At 49.8% G+C, this 18,013-nt stretch overlaps 2 protein-coding genes across 7 annotated transcripts in view; one reads left to right on the top strand and one right to left on the bottom strand.

Annotated features, from left to right (window-relative positions):
• The first annotated feature begins 173 nt into the window (after positions 1-173).
• zzz3 (zinc finger, ZZ-type containing 3) lies at positions 174-14,313 on the top strand. Of its 5 annotated transcripts, none has more exons than XM_027148644.2 (13): positions 787-1,550; positions 1,824-1,835; positions 3,475-4,970; positions 6,588-6,726; positions 6,965-7,112; positions 7,589-7,713; positions 11,214-11,285; positions 11,370-11,471; positions 11,628-11,723; positions 11,801-11,950; positions 12,104-12,238; positions 12,401-12,501; positions 12,955-14,313. In XM_027148644.2, the coding sequence occupies exons 1-13, from the start codon at positions 1,326-1,328 to the stop codon at positions 13,148-13,150; spliced, it is 2,997 nt and encodes a 998-aa protein (XP_027004445.2). In that variant the 5' UTR covers positions 787-1,325; the 3' UTR covers positions 13,151-14,313. The 5 variants fall into 5 exon arrangements, 4 of the variants coding, with proteins under 4 accessions (XP_027004447.2, XP_027004445.2, XP_047674614.1 ...); XM_027148645.2 differs by having other exon boundaries at positions 796-1,550; positions 13,006-14,313; XM_027148646.2 differs by lacking the exons at positions 787-1,550; positions 1,824-1,835 and adding an exon at positions 174-705.
• Positions 14,314-15,866: 1,553 nt separating this feature from the next.
• ak5 (adenylate kinase 5) overlaps positions 15,867-18,013 on the bottom strand; it is a 43,648-nt gene continuing 41,501 nt past the window's right edge. The window contains exons 14-15 of one of the 2 annotated variants that reach the window (XM_047811865.1): positions 17,379-17,573; positions 15,867-17,068 (exon numbers count right to left, since the gene is read on the bottom strand). In XM_047811865.1, the coding sequence (XP_047667821.1) occupies positions 17,003-17,068; positions 17,379-17,573 (261 nt within the window). In that variant the 3' untranslated portion in view covers positions 15,867-17,002. The remainder of the gene's footprint in view (positions 17,069-17,378; positions 17,574-18,013) is intronic. The other variant, XM_047811868.1, reaches the window with a different exon arrangement.

Below are 18,013 nucleotides of genomic sequence, written 5' to 3'. Positions count from 1 at the left end.
ATATAATATTAAAATATAATTAACTTGCGAGAAATATGGCTTTATGATTTAAATGATGTAAGGGGCGGGGCCAAGCGTGTGCGTCGCCGCAAAGGGGGCGGGGCCAAACCACTAACGTCAAAACACGGCACATGAACGGAATCATGGACGTAAAACCGACCAAGCGTCTTAAAATGTGCGACATACAATTCATAAATGTCTAAGATGAAACATTTCCGATTTTTTTGGTACAACTTTACAAAAGGAAATTCAGCTGCATATTGTTTAATATCCGGACCGCATATCAACAATTAGCCCTGAGGAGGAACCTCTTATTTTTTATTTATTATTAATCCATTAGCCTGCGCTGAGCCACTACCCAGGCTGCGGACATGGTTTATTAAAGACAATTTGACAGTGACACATTTTCCCATCACAGCGAGTTTAATGGTGATCCGCCAGCGCAGGCTTGTGAGTGCGCTATTTTTTCTCCACACCCGTATTCACGCATGCTCCCGCCTCCTGCGTTCCTATTGGTCTCATCCATCCTCCAGCACTGGGATTGGCTAATTGTTCACGAACACGCGGGTGTAAGTGTAAAAGAACACCAATCAGCGCAAATGGGGGCGGGATCGGTCGGAAAATGGGTGGGAAATAAAAGTATCGCAGTCTGGACAGAAAACATGGCTGCCGCCCAGTGCGCAGCAAACCGTTTGCGGAAATGAGGTAAGTGTACTTCTCTGGCTGCACAAATCGTTCAAAAAAAAGATTATTATTGTTATTCCATCGTTTTTTGCACGTGTGTGCATCTTAACGCGTTAAAGATGAAACAAACCCACCGCGTTGCTCTGTATGCGGTGCGCGTGAGCTGCTGGGGGAAGGGGGGGATGTTGTCGCGCTAAACAATCAGCTAGCATTAGCTTAGCGTGTTAGCACAAGCTAAAGCTAAACAACAGTTAGCCGAATAAGTGCGTCGTTTTTCACACGCGATAACGATCACGTGTAAAGCTTCGTTTCTAGATTTGTGTTTAATTCGCTATCAGGTGACGTTTTTAGTTATTTATTATTTATTTATTTAGCTAGCTAGCTGTTACAGTGCTAGTTACTGTGTGCTAGCCGGTTTGGCTAAATCGCGTTTGTGCGGTTTTTTCTTCTCCCCTTTCACTCTCATCCGCAGAAGCGCGGGTTCAATCTCAAATGCAGGCGCGCGCGTCGCACAAGCGCAATTCTGCAGCATCTGAACAAGCCGGCACGTGCGCCCTACGTAGTGCACTAGAAAACAAATGAGAGCGTATTTGGGACCGAGCCCAGCTAACTAGCCGTGCTACTTGCTCGGCTAACTTCTCATGAATGACACGGAACGGTGTCGTTTCGGTCAGAATAGTTACGCTTTAGTGATTTTTATCTGCGTTAAACGAAAGAGCGTTGTTTATTACGTCACCTGTGGCACGGAATTGTCTGTTTATGGGTTTTTTTCCTTCGTTGTGAACGCGGTTGCTAGGCTAGCAGGTGGTGAAGCTAGCAACACGTTTGTTTTTGTTCCCCCGAGCCGGACGTCTGCACCGTCAAATGTGTGTTAAATGGTGTTTATATGTTTTAATATGTGTCAGTTATGAAATGAGTAGTGTTTGTCTTGTGAGGGGGGTCGTGAGCTCTGGAAACCCGGCTTTCACACACACACACACACACTCACTCACTCACTCACTCTCACACACACACACACACTCTCACACACACACTCTCACTCATACTCCACACACACACCACAAGGGGCCTGATCAATGATAAACCAGGAGAATCATCTTCTTTCTTTTTTTCCCCCCTTTTTTTCCCACCTTTCCTAGTCAGAAATAAAGGTGAGTTCATAACTACAGCTGCTTGAGGTTCTCTTACACCTTAAAGTAAACCTGTAGACGTGTTTGCAGGGACAGATTCCCTATTCATCTGTGTACAGTCTTAGTCTGAGTGTTGAATGCACTAAATACAAGATGTTTAACATTGTGTGTGTGTGTGTGTGTGTGTGTTGGAAGGAAACGTCCACACTGAAAAACGTCAAACGTGTTCCCACAGAAATACTCTCGAAGTATGTAGTGAATTTGCTTCTGATTCGTTGTACGGTTTCTTCGTTATTGCCTGGAGAAGACGGCATTTGGTGTCGCTCTGATGTCAGAGGTGGACGTTTAAATTGGTTAAACCTCCTCGGGAGAACTTGTGAACCTCCTGTTTTTGACCTTTACGTCACAGTGAGCCGCCATCTGTGGAAAAATTGAGGAGAAATAGCTTTCCGGGTAGTGAATTGTTTAAGTGGAAATAAACAGCTTACTGTTAACGGCACACAGGATAAGGACCGTAAAAATTGTGTTGGAAGCAGATTAGCGTTTTAACGATCGAAGTATAACCGAGCGTTTAGCGACCGCCTAGAAACCGTAAATCACGGCGCTTGATTTGGTCGTCGCCGGATCGTAAGTTCGAGGGCTCGAAAAACGTTTATCATCCAATATTTATCAAACATGAGCTTCACGGTTTCACTTTGCAGTATGCAAAATGTAGCTCAAAAAAATGTGACCAAAATTAACACCCTTCTGAATCAGCCAATCGGTGTCCTACGTGGGAACAATTTTATTTCTTTTTAATCGACACACAACGATTCTGATTCTGGGTGAGTCACGTTAGCATGACTGTAATACAGTTGCCGTCTGATTATTAGCTGCTGCTCGGCGATAAACTGAAGGAAGGTCTCATCGTGTCCTGTCGACACTATCAAATTTCAGATCTCGGCAGCGGCAGATGTTTTGCAGAGCGGTCCATCATTTCGTCTTGAATTCCAGTAATCAGATACGACCTGTTTAAATCCCACAGCTTGTCTTCGACATTTTAGTCATCCTCGTTTGACAGAGGTTGGATGGAAATTGCCTGGAAAGGTTTTCCACTGGACTGCTTTAGTTCTCATTGAAGCTCCGATAACAGAAGAAAAACTGTTGAAAATTTTTTTGTTGACACCAGTGGGGTTAGTTTTGTATTTATGATGGTGATAAGGGCAGTAAATGAGCGACGGTTGGTTACAATCCATCTTGCCAGATATGTTTTTATCTCATTATGCTACTTGCTGAAGGGCATTTTTTAGACTGCAGACGCGGTTCTGTGTTTTGTACAACAAGCTCTACTGATGCTTCAGATACTGCTATTTGAGACTGAAGGCAGTAGAGCTGAAAAATGGAATAAAAGCAATACTGTTAAATTATTGTATTTCTGTGACGTGGAAACCTACATCACTAGAAGCTTATTTTCGCGATTTCCTGATACACGTTATGTTTCACTTCGATCCGTGTTTTTCAGTCGAGCCACTTTGGAATCGCAGCTCAAAGAAGTGCCTGAAAGGATCGTTTTCATTTGGTTGTTTCTGTCGATGTAGAAACACCTTTTGTAGTTTCTTATTGGCTCATTGAAGAAGCAGCCTATATGGGAACCTAACTGTTTTGTTTGTTTACTTTTCAGGTGCCCGTATTCTGCTGCAGAGGAGAGCACCATGATGAGGAGTCAGTAGGCACCCTCCATAGTATGGCCGCGTCCCGTTCTTCGCGTGTCACAAGATCATCAGTGGGGTTAAATGGATTGGACGAGAACTTTTGCGGCCGAACCCTCAGGAACCGCAGCATCGCACAGCCGGAGGAGACCTCTCCTCCTCCTACGCCCAGAACTCGCTTGCCCTCCAAGAAGCAGGACTGCCATCAAAACCAGCAGGCCGGGACTCAGTCAGGGAAGGTAGCAGAAGGAGAGTCCTTGCCTGCCCACAGGAAACGGGGCCTTTCCGTCTCTGAGAAGGACGAGGCGGAGAAGTCGGACGCCACAGAAAGAGTTCGGGTTGGGGGAGGACAAGAAGCCTCCCCTTCCCTGAAGAGGGCAAAGCGGTGCTCTCGCTCAGTGGAATCTCAAGGAACTGAGGATGAAACTTCTCTCAAACCTGAGAGTCCCGATCCGACTGACGTCAAAGGCAACAATGAGGATTCTAAATCGGACTTTGCTTCAAACTCGCCCTCGGATTCGGGCTTGGCGTTGTCTGTCAGCCTCGACAAAGATTGCGAGGAGGAAAAGGACGAGGACAAGAGAGAGCGCGGTCCTTCTTTGCCAGCCAGCGAGTCTCACAAGGCGACCAATGGCCTGGCTGAGGTCCATAAGGATGACTTAGAATCTGCAGCCTTGCCTGCAGAGCCCTGTGCCTGCCCCACCACCATCACGAACAGTCCTTTGCTGCCCAATGGCAGCCAAGTGGCAGCTTCAACCCTGGACCCCATTGTGCCTTGTACATCCCCGCTTCTTAAACAGGTGGACGAGTCCAATGGCCCTCAGGCCGACAGAGAGAGAAACTGTTCAGCTGAGGAGGCCTCTGAAGCTGTTCTGTCTCTGGAACCAGAGGTTGAGGTTGAGGTGGACGTGGTCGGGGACACCGGCCAGGTCCAGGACGAGCACGTGGCTGAGGAGAGCACTAACGGGGGCCTGCTTGTGGATCTACAGGACCCTTCAGACGATTGTTCAAATATCTCAGGGGAAACAGCTGGCTTGACCTCCCAGCTTCCCGCGGAGCCACCTTCCTTCACAGAGCCTCAAGAGCATAGGTACACCTTGAGGACTTCCCCTTGCCGCACTTCCTGTGTAAGTGGGCCAAGATGCAGCTCACCGAAGCCTGGTTCCCCCCATGAGGATAACAGATTTTTGAAGGACGAGGTTACGGTGGTTCCTCTTGAATTGGACGACTCGGCCTGCCATAAAGAACCATTGACTGTGGTGCCAAGTCTCGTTAGCGAGGCTGACTGCGAGCTCTCCGAACACACAGGGGCCAAGGTTAGTGAAGACGCTGGCTTGTTGGATAGTAGAGTTTCCAGACCCACCAAAGCTCCATCGGTCGGGCAGACGGAGGAGGAAGAGGCAGAGGAAGACGATCCTGACGTCTACTATTTCGAGTCCGATCACTTGGCTCTCAAACACAACAAAGAGTATGTGGAGTGTTCTGATTATCTTCTTTTAGTCTTTTTCTCTAAATGTGGACTTCTTAGTCTATTCTAACAACACAGCGGTGTGTTATCTGATCTCTGGTGTGCTACCCGACAAGTGTGTTTGAGATTGTATATCCTGTGCATTTGTCTTTTATCTGCTGTAATTTATTTGGCCTAAATGGTTTGAGCTACATTTTGTGGCAAGTCCTGATTATCATGTAAATCAGCCTGCACAGGGAGCTGCGGCACAAACAATGCCTCATGGCCCCATCGTACTCGTCCTATAGTGTCCGTGGAAACGTTTAGCTGAGGCTTAGGAGAGACTTCTGTTCGGTAATTTTTATGCCCATAGATGGAAAGGCAGTTGGAGTGGATAGGCTGTGTTGGGTTGTGCCCAGCTGGTTCATCCCTCGGCGCAGTGGGACGTAAAGCTGCCAACTGCACGGACCTTATGGTTCAGAGAAACAGCAAGTCACTTTATGGAGGCTGTCAGAATGCAAAAGTTATGGTTTTGTCAAGATGCTTTAATCAAGAATCGCTATCAGTAAGCGGTAGATGAGTGTCTGTGGGGGTTGTTTTGGATCACTGAATCGTGTCACATCACACGGTTCGATTATAGAAACGTTTCAGGAAAGCACCAAGTGGCAGAGAAGGTGATCTGTGGGAAGGGGAGCGCGGTCTCAGCAAAACACAAGGACTGACCATGAGGTTAAAATCTGGGCATAATCATCATTAATAACCTTTTCAACGTTCTCGATCAAGCAGAGTTTTCAAATTGTGGATGTGTGGACAGGACGTTACTGTTCGACTCCATGGGCAGCGTTGGGTTTTATCCTCATCTACAACTGTAAACCTGTGGTCTTAGTACGTTACTGTCTCTGTTCTTCAGACTAATGAGGTAATAAGTGAGATTGACTTGTTGGGTGTAAAATCAGATTAAAAGGGATGTTAAAAATGAAAAAAATCAGGAACTGATACTTGGCAGCCTGTTAAATCGAGTGCTGAGCTTTTGCTTTTCTACGGCTTTGGACCACAAATGGATCGTAGGGCAGTCCGTGACAAGGGCCAAGACTCAACCCAAGCGTCATGCATAATAGATAAATACAACCATTTACAAAATCTTCCTGACCATGTCCCGGTGTCTATTTATAAACCTTGCGAGGGAAAAGGGATCGAGATGTTCCTGTTTTGAGCAAGTTTTTAATTAGCTACTTGTTAAAATTTAGCGCTTGCTCGCTGCACTTTGTTTAGGCCGTTACCTCGTCAGGCTCAGATCGGTTCTCTTGAGCTTCGGAATAACAGACAACGCAGGAGTCGTTAATTCATCTGCTGCCTGAACCCATTTCTGTTCTGTTCCTGTGACACGTGTAGTCGTCAAGCCGTCTTTTAAAATAGAAGGGTCACGTTTCTAGATCGGTTGTCTGTTCCTGGTTGGGTTTTTTTTTTTTTTTTGCCTGTTTGATTTTTTCCGCAGTATCGATTTGTCTCCCAAGCAGTGAGTAATGCAGAGTGGTTGTTAATGTGAAGTAATTAAACTGTGCCATGCCATAAACAAATTGACGCTGCCAGTAATGCTTGATCGGACCTTCATCCTTCTCCTCATCCTCCACTTTTAAGCTATCAGAGACTGCTCCAGACCATCGGCGTGTTGGAGGCCCAGAGAACGCAGGCCATCTTGGATCTGGAGGCACTGGCTCGCCACCAGAAACAGGCCCTGGCTAACCCTGTTACCTTCGTGGACCAGCTTCAGAAACAGGTGAGGTGTTTGTTCTCAGGCTAAAGTTCTCAGTCATAGCAAAGATCTTACAGTATTAGTGAACTGTCTGAATTTTGGGATCACCGAGTTGCGTTGGCTAGTCTTGATCGTGGTTAGACTGAAGGATGAGCATGGGAACAGTCGCTTTGGGGATCTCTACCATTCAGTAAAACAAGCTGACGAAGAAATGGATCTCTGGATGGAAAATGAGTGAATTAGTTGTTCTTTCCTTCCCCAGGTGGAGTTGGGCTTGCCCTGTCCTCAGAGAGTCGTCCAGCTCCCCGAAATCGCATGGGACCAGTACACCTCAGGCCGCAGTGAAATCGAAAAGGACTTTTGTGACAAGAAGCGCAAGACAAGGCGGTTGAAGTTAATCTTTGATAAAGGTATCCGTAGTTAGCACATCAAAATTAATGGCGGCTGCGTTTAAGCAAGATTTTTTTTTTGTAGCTTTGCCGTTTAGAACAAAGGCCGGAGAGCTGTAACGAAATCTACCATCTCGGATACATCCTTGATGTTAAGCATCTGTCCCACGTTAATAAAAATAGAGCTGTGTGTGTGTGATGGGCATTGTGCGTTTTATTTTCAGTTAGACTAAAGGTGAGTTCCAGTACACGTTTGTCAGCACCGGTAAATTCCGATTTCTTTGTCAGATGGAGTTATTTTAATGTCCTCATAAGAGCACTTCATTGTTTCTATAGTAACAGCCAAGTTACACAACATGCTCTTGATTAAAATGGAGAACACACCTTTGCTGATCTGGGGAAGTTTTCAGTCAAGGAGGTGGAACGCTGCTATAACGCATGTGATTTATTGCTGCGTGATCACGCCGGTGTTGATTTACGATTATGTCTGCTGACAGTGGGCTTAACGGCAAGACCAAAAAGTCCGACGGATTCCAAGAAGGAGAGCGAGGGCTCCACTCTGTACTCGTCTCTGCCTTCCAGTGACGCCCCAGAACACGGCATGCTTGGAAACAGGTCTCAGGTGAGCATCTTCTGTCACACGTACACAGAGAGAGCGCGCGGCGAGAGACACAGAGAGAGAGCGCGCGGCGAGAGACACAGAGAGAGAGCGCGCGGCGAGAGACACGGAGAGAGAGCGCGCGGCGAGAGACACGGAGAGAGAGCGCGCGGCGAGAGACACAGAGAGAGAGCGCGCGGCGAGAGACACAGAGAGAGAGAGCGCACGCGCGAGAGAGAGAGAGAGAGCCACAGGGAGAGCGCACGCGCGAGCGAGAGAGAGAGCCACAGGGAGAGCGCACGCGCGAGAGAGAGAGCCACAGGGAGAGAGCGCGCGCGTGCGAGAGAGAGAGCCACAGGGAGAGCGCGCGCGCGTGCGAGAGAGAGAGCCACAGGGAGAGAGCGCGCGTGCGAGAGAGAGAGCCACAGGGAGAGAGCGCGCGTGCGAGAGAGAGAGCCACAGGGAGAGAGCGCGCGTGCGAGAGAGAGAGCCACAGGGAGAGAGCGCGCGTGCGAGAGAGAGAGCCACAGGGAGAGAGCGCGCGTGCGAGAGAGAGAGCCACAGGGAGAGAGCGCGCGTGCGAGAGAGAGAGCCACAGGGAGAGAGCGCGCGTGCGAGAGAGAGAGCCACAGGGAGAGAGCGCGCGTGCGAGAGAGAGAGAGCCACAGGGAGAGAGCGCGCGTGCGAGAGAGAGAGAGCCACAGGGAGAGAGCGCGCGTGCGAGAGAGAGAGAGCCACAGGGAGAGAGCGCGCGTGCGAGAGAGAGAGGCCACAGGGAGAGAGCGCGCGCGCGAGAGAGAGAGAGCCACAGGGAGAGAGCGCGCGTGCGAGAGAGAGAGAGCCACAGGGAGAGAGCGCGCGTGCGAGAGAGAGAGAGCCACAGGGGAGAGAGCGCGCGTGCGAGAGAGAGAGAGAGCCACAGGGAGAGAGCGCGCGTGCGAGAGAGAGAGAGCCACAGGGAGAGAGCGCGCGTGCGAGAGAGAGAGAGCCACAGGGAGAGAGCGCGCGTGCGAGAGAGAGAGAGCCACAGGGAGAGAGCGCGCGTGCGAGAGAGAGAGAGCCACAGGGAGAGAGCGCGCGTGCGAGAGAGAGAGAGCCACAGGGAGAGAGCGCGCGTGCGAGAGAGAGAGAGCCACAGGGAGAGAGCGCGCGTGCGAGAGAGAGAGAGCCACAGGGAGAGAGCGCGCGTGCGAGAGAGAGAGAGCCACAGGGAGAGAGCGCGCGTGCGAGAGAGAGAGAGCCACAGGGAGAGAGCGCGCGTGCGAGAGAGAGAGAGCCACAGGGAGAGAGCGCGCGTGCGAGAGAGAGAGAGCCACAGGGAGAGAGCGCGCGTGCGAGAGAGAGAGAGCCACAGGGAGAGAGCGCGCGTGCGAGAGAGAGAGAGCCACAGGGAGAGAGCGCGCGTGCGAGAGAGAGAGAGCCACAGGGAGAGAGCGCGCGTGCGAGAGAGAGAGAGCCACAGGGAGAGAGCGCGCGTGCGAGAGAGAGAGAGCCACAGGGAGAGAGCGCGCGTGCGAGAGAGAGAGAGCCACAGGGAGAGAGCGCGCGTGCGAGAGAGAGAGAGCCACAGGGAGAGAGCGCGCGTGCGAGAGAGAGAGAGCCACAGGGAGAGAGCGCGCGTGCGAGAGAGAGAGAGCCACAGGGAGAGAGCGCGCGTGCGAGAGAGAGAGAGCCACAGGGAGAGAGCGCGCGTGCGAGAGAGAGAGAGCCACAGGGAGAGAGCGCGCGTGCGAGAGAGAGAGAGCCACAGGGAGAGAGCGCGCGTGCGAGAGAGAGAGAGCCACAGGGAGAGAGCGCGCGTGCGAGAGAGAGAGAGCCACAGGGAGAGAGCGCGCGTGCGAGAGAGAGAGAGCCACAGGGAGAGAGCGCGCGTGCGAGAGAGAGAGAGCCACAGGGAGAGAGCGCGCGTGCGAGAGAGAGAGAGCCACAGGGAGAGAGCGCGCGTGCGAGAGAGAGAGAGCCACAGGGAGAGAGCGCGCGTGCGAGAGAGAGAGAGCCACAGGGAGAGAGCGCGCGTGCGAGAGAGAGAGAGCCACAGGGAGAGAGCGCGCGTGCGAGAGAGAGAGAGCCACAGGGAGAGAGCGCGCGTGCGAGAGAGAGAGAGCCACAGGGAGAGAGCGCGCGTGCGAGAGAGAGAGAGCCACAGGGAGAGAGCGCGCGTGCGAGAGAGAGAGAGCCACAGGGAGAGAGCGCGCGTGCGAGAGAGAGAGAGCCACAGGGAGAGAGCGCGCGTGCGAGAGAGAGAGAGCCACAGGGAGAGAGCGCGCGCGCATGCGAGAGAGAGAGCCACAGGGAGAGAGCGCGCGCGCGTGCGAGAGAGAGAGCCACAGGGAGAGAGCGCGCGCGCATGCGAGAGAGAGAGCCACAGGGAGAGAGCGCGCGCGCGTGCGAGAGAGAGAGCCACAGGGAGAGCGCGCGCGCGTGCGAGAGAGAGAGCCACAGGGAGAGAGCGCGCGCGCGAGAGAGAGAGCCACAGGGAGAGAGCGCGCGCGCGAGAGAGAGAGCCACAGGGAGAGAGCGCGCGTGCGAGAGAGAGAGCCACAGGGAGAGCGAGCGCGTGCGAGAGAGAGAGCCACAGGGAGAGCGAGCGCGTGCGAGAGAGAGCCACAGGGAGAGCGAGCGCGTGCGAGAGAGAGCCACAGGGAGAGCGAGCGCGTGCGAGAGAGAGCCACAGGGAGAGAGCGCGCGTGCGAGAGAGAGCCACAGGGAGAGCGAGCGCGTGCGAGAGAGAGCCACAGGGAGAGAGCGCGCGTGCGAGAGAGAGCCACAGGGAGAGCGAGCGCGTGCGAGAGAGAGCCACAGGGAGAGAGCGCGCGTGCGAGAGAGAGCCACAGGGAGAGCGCGCGCGTGCGAGAGAGAGAGCCACAGGGAGAGAGCGCGTGCGAGAGAGAGAGCCACAGGGAGAGAGCGCGCGTGCGAGAGAGAGAGCCACAGGGAGAGAGCCACAGGGAGAGAGCGCGCGTGCGAGAGAGAGAGCCACAGGGAGAGAGCCACAGGGAGAGAGCGCGCGTGCGAGAGAGAGAGCCACAGGGAGAGAGCCACAGGGAGAGAGCGCGCGTGCGAGAGAGAGAGCCACAGGGAGAGAGCCACAGGGAGAGAGCGCGCGTGCGAGAGAGAGAGCCACAGGGAGAGCGCGTGTGCGGCGAGAGAGAGAGCCACAGGGAGAGCGCGTGTGCGGCGAGAGAGAGAGCCACAGGGAGAGCGCGTGTGCGGCGAGAGAGAGCGCCACAGGGAGAGCGCGTGTGCGGCGAGAGAGAGAGCCACAGGGAGAGCGCGTGTGCGGCGAGAGAGAGAGCCACAGGGAGAGCGCGTGTGCGGCGAGAGAGAGAGCCACAGGGAGAGCGCGTGTGCGGCGAGAGAGAGAGCCACAGGGAGAGCGCGTGTGCGGCGAGAGAGAGAGCCACAGGGAGAGCGCGTGTGCGGCGAGAGAGAGAGCCACAGAGAGAGAGCCACAGTTGTACTTGCAGTTTAAATGATAGCAAGCAACTTTCTACATGCTTTTCATATCGTGTGTGTGTGTGTAGTTGATCAGAGGGAGGCCGTATCACCAGAACAAACCTGAAACATTTAACCAGCTGTGGACGGTGGAGGAGCAGGTAATGAGACGGTCCACATACTAAACCATTTTGTGTGTTTTTATTTCACTCTAATGACATCACTGTCCTTATTGCCTGCTGCAGAAAAAGCTGGAGCAACTGCTGCTCAAGTTCCCACCCGAGGAGGTGGAGTCTAAACGATGGCAGAAGATCGCAGACGAGTTGGGGAACAGGACGGCCAAACAGGTACCGCTTTGGCGCTCCCGATACATCTGAAGCACTACACGCGGCTCTGTCCGCATCCTAAACGTGATTCCCGACAGCTCGAACGCGAGTTTCATGCAGAATGCAAAAGGGTCTGATTTTATTCCCTCAGCAACCCCGTTCCTGTCTCCTCTGCAGGTCGCCAGTCGGGTACAGAAGTATTTCATTAAACTGACGAAGGCAGGAATTCCGGTACCAGGACGAACCCCAAACCTGTGCATGTACAACAAAAAGGTCTGATGATAATTCACCTCCCATGTTTTATTTATATATATATATATATCAATCTAATTTTTTTTTCGTTTTCTTAGACCTCAAATAAGAGGCAGCACCATCTGAACAAGCACCTGTACCGACCGTCCACCTTCCTCACGTCCTATGAGCCACCTGTCTACATGGAGGACGAAGACGAGCGCTCTAGCTTCATCAGCGGTCTGCAGGACGGCACGGCCCAAGATTCGGTCAGCAGGTTTTAGCGTTATTTCGCTTAACTATAAGAATGTTGATTGATTCGCGCCAATCTAAATAAGACCGATTTTTTTGTTATTGATATGTTTTACTTTAAACATAATTAATGTTGATGTAGAGTGTTTATGATGCCGCCTGTGTTTAAGGACGAGGACGACGTACCGTTGGAGCTGAGGCACCTGCCCGAGTTTAAAGAGCTGCTGGAGCTGAAAAGACTCAGGAAGCAGAAGATCCACGAGCTCCAGAGCGAGAGTGCCCTCATGCAGCACATAGGCTACAAGGTACAACACGCAAACAGTGTTTTATACTACAGCGAATAAACAGGTCTTTTAATGAAAAAAAAAACCTGTGGTAAACTTTATCCATATTAATAATCGCTGCTTGTAAGCTCATGTACAAATGTGTGTGTGTGTGTGTGTGTCTGTGCGCGCTTCCTCCTCCAGTGTGATATGTGTGGCATAGAGCCGATCCTGGGCATACGGTGGCACTGCCAGGACTGTCCTCAGGACAACGCCGTCGACTTCTGCGCCAACTGTGCCGACTGGTCAGATCCGTTCTGTTTCTCTGCACCACCACCTGTCCCTGTACAGCACATCTAATACACACTCACACACACTCTCACACACTACAGCGAGATGATCAATAACCACGTGACCAAACGTGCAGTTCGTAACTGCTCCAAATCAAAGCTCCGCACTTCAGTCAGGCTCAAAACCGCTCGATATTTAAAGATGCTGTAATCTGTGTCGCGTCACAAGCTCGCTGAGTTTAAACTAAACAGTGTCGACTAAACTGTTTATCTTGTGCAACAATATCTGATTCCTATCAGTCTCGACAATAAGACGCAGGCGGTTAGCTGAAGCGTTAGCTACTACTACAACTGAGGACAGACACACGACACAACACGCCATCTAGTGGCCAAAAGCAATCAGAACATTTTATGTTCGCACTCTTAATTGAGATGAGTATGTAACTGATTTGTTATTGCTTTGTTCAGCACTTCTTCCTCATCAAACTCTAAATCGTCTGAACCCGTCTCGTCCTGCAGCTCGTTTAAGACAGACACACACACACCGAGTCACCGCCTGGAGCCGGTCCAGCAGGCCGAGAGCTTCCTGGACAGAGACTACTGCCTGCCCGCCAGCACCGCCTACAACTACCTGGACCCCAACTACTTCCCAGCTAACAGATGACAGGAGCGAGGCAGGGCCGCAGGAACCCGGGGTCGGACTCGCTTCGTCCACTCACCAGACACAGTTCTGCTTACAGCCGGAGGACCTTGAACCGAACCCGACGCTCTACTCGAGCTTACATGCCATCTTCAACTCAAAAGGGAGGGAGCAGCATCCCGAATCATCTCCACACCATGTCACAGCTGCTGTCAGGCCTTCGTGTGTGTGTGTGTGCGTGTGCGGAGAACAAAAGGGACTCAGTGCTGACTTTCCATTCACGCCAGGTTTTTAACCAGGAGGATTTGCTAACAAATCAGAGACATTCTTAATTTACAGACCCTGAACACACACTTTTACTAGAAGCTGCTTGTGTTGTTTTTTTTTTTGTTTTGTTTTTTTCCTCCTTCTCCCTTCTTTCACACCCCCAGACCTAACATCATGATGTCGATCATATTTTTCCAATCATTTCTTTTTTTTTTTCTTTTTTTTAAATTTTATTTTAAGTTCTGTTTAAAGCTCCAACCCATAAAGCACTACAGCACGGACAAGACCAGCTGAGAGACGCACTCGGTCGGTGTTAATAGCGTATGGAGCGTCGTTTTCTCTCTCTCTATCTCGTCCTCCTCACTTCTTCTCAGTGTGTACTGTCGTCAATCATGTGGCGTATACAAACGTACGGTGAATCTAGCCAGTGGTAGGTGCTGTGCCATTATTTTTTTTTATTTTTTTTTTTCCCCTTCATTTTTCCCCCAAAATGTCTGGATGATTCCATGTCCCAAGTTTCACGGGGGGGGGGGGGGAGTGGCGGAAAAATCTGCCCAGTCATCACACTTCGTTGTTTTTTTTGTTTGTTTGTTTGTTTGTTTTTGGTATTTTTTTTTCTTCTTCTTCATGGTCCATGATGATAAGTGTATTTTTATTAATCTATTTAAAAACAAAACAAAAGGGCAGTGTTGCCTGAAAAGATGATACGGAAGTGTGGTGCCTGTCGTCGCCGCCGCAGCGCTCCACTCATTATTTTATACACAGATTTTGTTGTGCTTTCACGTAGACCATTTTGTATTTGATTTAGGTTCCCCCCCCCCCCCCGCTTCAATATCCGTGTATAACAGTCTGTTCTTAAATAATGTTCACATGTTAGAGGAGAACTGTGGAAATAAAAGTATGTGAAAAGTCTTTCTACACCACACGCCTGCGCTCTCGTCCTTCACTTCATCACTCTGTCCGTCCGTCCGTCTGTCACTCTTTCTTTTCTATTTGTCTCTGACTCTCTCCTCCTCTGTCTGTCTCTCTCGTGGTCTCTCTCTCTCTCCTTCTGTGTCTTATTCTCTGTCTGTCTCTCCTTCAGTCTGTCTGTCTCCTTTTCTTCTATCCGTCTCTCTTTCTCCTGTCTTACTGCCTCCCCCCACTCTCCTCCTCTGTCTCTATCATTCTATTTCTCTCCTCCTGTCTGTCTCATTCCTTCTCTCTCTCCCTGTCTCTCTCCTTCTATTTGTCTTTTCTCTCTCCTCCTGTCTGTCTGTCTCTCTCATTCTTTCCCTCTCTCTCTGTGTCTGTGTCTCTCTCCTTCTATTTGTCTTTTATTCTCTCTCTGTCTCTCATTCCTTATTTCTCTTCTCTCTCTCCTTAACTGCTATAGACATGTAGATTTAATCATCTAAAATAAAATTATTTATGATGTAAACATTAATGTAACGTGTTCGGTCACTTGGACATGATTTAGACTTCAGCAAAGCAAAACAAAAAAACTTTAATGTTTTGTGATAAACTTTTACTAGTCATTTTAAATCTGTTAAAGATTTCTATTTAATTTGAACATTTTGCAAATCAATGTTTAACTTCTTTTTTTATTCTTGTAATACATTATAAATACTTATTTATTTCAGTTTAATTGAGAATATAATATTTTAAGTTTGTTTAATGGAATTAGTTTATTATTATTATTTTTTAATCTATTTGATCATTTATGGCCTCATTTTACATTTGTCATTTAAATTAATTACAAATGTTATGAACACATTTTGTAAAAATCGTTCTGCGATTAGTAATTAAATTAAATAAAAAAAAAGCAAAATCTCATAAATTCAATCAAATTAAAAGGCGATTGTCACAGAGGCCACAAGATGGCGCTGGTGTAAAACCCCTACCTCAATTTTTACTGTATAAACTAAACATTTATTCGATCATTCTCTACCGCTTATCCGAACTTCTCGGGTCACGGGGAGCCTGTGCCTATCTCAGGCGTCATCGGGCATCGAGGCAGGATACACCCTGGACGGAGTGCCAACCCATCACAGGGCACACACACACTCTCATTCACTCACACACTATGGACAATTTTCCAGAGATGCCAATCAACCTACCATGCATGTCTTTGGACCGGGGGAGGAAACCGGAGTACCCGGAGGAAACCCCCGAGGCACGGGGAGAACATGCAAACTCCACACACACAAGGCGGAGGCGGGAATCGAACCCCCAACCCTGGAGGTATGAGGCAAACGTGCTAACCACTAAGCCACCGTGCCCCTATTCATTTATTTATTTTTATTATTCTTTAACTGTATCTGTGTAAATCAGACTTAAATAAAACAGCATAAAGGTCGAGATTTAAAAAAATCTGAACCATCCGTAAAAGGTAACCATGGCGACGTTATTTCCGCATGCCACGTGCTTCAGCATCTCTCCCTCTGATTCTTTTCTTCGCTCTCGGGCGGATGGTGAGGGAACAAGCGAGCCGTTTTTTAACGTATGAAAGTTTTTATTTTCAAGCAAACATTTGATTTCAGAAGGAATAGAACAGGATTTCTCAAACTCCACGAGCAGAAAGTAGCCAGAGAGAGAAAATACAAATACAAAAGCCTGTGAAGGATTACAATTACAAGGAGAGAGAGAGAGAGAGAGAGAGAGAGAGAGAGAGAGAGAGATGGTGGTTCAACTGTAATAATACACACAGCTTTAATTAAACATCTGTATAACGCTCACTAAATCAGCCCTGTGAATCTCGTCCTCTTTCGCCCCTTAAGAAAAAATGGGAAAAATTCCTGTGTTGCATCGTCTGAAATTTCCTGAAGATCACGAGAAGAAAGAAAAGTTCGCGCACTCTGCTTCGGATTAGTTTAGTTTTTTTTTCTTTCTTTTCTTTTTTCGTCTTTGAAAGTACGACCCTGTCCCCTGCAAGTCGGCCACGTTGTTAAGAAAGACTTCATGCCCTCGTGAAGGTTTATTTTGTGTGTTTTCTAATTCTAGGTTCAATAAAACATGTTAAACTTTTCTTTTTCTTTTAAAGATGCGACAAAACCGCGACTCGACTCGAACCTCGTCGGCGAAAGCGCTAACTGACTGAACAACAGACGTAAAAAGCTTAAACCGTTACATTTTTCTGTTTCAGAGATCGACACGAAAGTGTAAATTCTTCTTTTTTTTTTTCAAACAATGAACTGAAATTCCTCACAGGGGATCCGCTTCGCGTCATTTCCCCGCCTCTGCCTGTATTCCGACGTTACGATTGGCTGGCGGTTTTACCGACGTTATAAGCCACGCCCACCTTTGGTCGTCGTTCCTGATTTGTCACCAAGCTAAGTCTCGGTCAGTCAGTCTAAAAGAGGAGGCGGAGTTTGACAGAATACAGCCAGGGAGACAGAGCGGAATCGACGCGACGTGACGCCTCTCGTCCCTCCGTCAGTCTGTGCTTGGTGGCGCTAAAGCACTTCATATAGAGAGCTAGCGTTGAACCAGAATGCTATGTACAGGCTTGAGTATAAAGTCACAGCTTCCTTTCCCTATGTGATGGATGGATGGATGTGAGCACTGCTGATGAGCGTTTGTAGAAGTGCAGGATGGCGTTGCGTGATGTTCTGTCGAGTTCCACGCTGTTTAACAGGAGTCCAGGAGCAGGCAGATCTGCTCAAACACCTCGTCAGGGGGCTGTTCTGCATCAACCTGCGCACACACACACACACAGACAGAGAAAAGAACGTTTGGATTTCTCAGCAGTGAAAAGTAGGCCAGCGAGCCACACGAGAGCTCCGGAGCGTGCACGAGTCATCACGGTCGAGCTGCACCACGTTCCCCTTTTCCTCATTACACACTGATACTGACAGGAAGGAACAAAAACAAACGCTCCTGAAGACTAACACTGGAGACTCCTTCTGAAAAACAAAACCAATACGTCCCAGATGTTTCCTCCAGATGTTCCTGAGACAGGAGTTCATTGGTATGGGGTTGAGTGGACAGTGAGGTGATTACTGGCCTTGTGCAGGAGTCCGAGCGAGTCGTAGTGAGACGAGACCGGAGTCACGCTGTCGCAGAAACTGTCCACACGGAGACGGGCTTCTCTGTGACTGCCGTCTGTGGGCCGCAGGCTGGACAGCGTCCTCTGCTGGAGACGTCTAGTCATGGTGGACGCCGAACAGTCGAGGAGTAAAACGGTGCTGGGCTGGCCCATCTGTCTCAAACACAAACACACACACACACAGAGAGAGAGAGAGAGAGAGAGAGAGAGAGAGAGAGAGAGAGAGAGAGAGAGAGAGAGAGAGAGAGAGAGAGCTTTACTTCTTTATTCACCGCATAGGAACAAGCTTCATAACTCCTGACCGTGAGCATTCTCTCTACATTCTCTCTCTCTCTCTGACACTCTCTCTCTCTCTCTCTCTGACACACTCTCTCTCTCTCTCTCTGACACTCTCTCTCTCTGACACACTCTCTCTCTCTCTCTCTGACACTCTCTCTCTCTGACACACTCTCTCTCTCTCTCTCTCTGACACACACTCTCTCTCTCTCTCTCTCTGACACTCTCTCTCTCTGACACACTCTCTCTCTCTGACACACTCTCTCTCTCTCTGACACTCTCTCTCTCTGACACACTCTCTCTCTCTCTCTGACACA

Source organism: Tachysurus fulvidraco, chromosome 1, assembly GCF_022655615.1.
Source record: "Tachysurus fulvidraco isolate hzauxx_2018 chromosome 1, HZAU_PFXX_2.0, whole genome shotgun sequence".
Taxonomy (NCBI): Eukaryota; Metazoa; Chordata; class Actinopteri; order Siluriformes; family Bagridae; genus Tachysurus; species Tachysurus fulvidraco.
The sequence above is the reverse complement of the archived record's forward strand: the minus strand, read 5'-3'. Positions and strand labels throughout refer to the sequence as shown.

Excerpts from the sequence above, each read along its gene's own strand:
- zzz3 (XM_027148644.2), top strand. The coding sequence starts at position 1,326 with ATGAATGACACGGAACGGTGTCGTTTCGGTCAGAATAGTTACGCTTTA. Across the intron at positions 7,714-11,213 it reads TGCTTGGAAACAGGTCTCAG|TTGATCAGAGGGAGGCCGTA; the intron begins GTGAGCATCTTC and ends GTGTGTGTGTAG. Across the intron at positions 11,472-11,627 it reads GGAACAGGACGGCCAAACAG|GTCGCCAGTCGGGTACAGAA; the intron begins GTACCGCTTTGG and ends TCTCCTCTGCAG.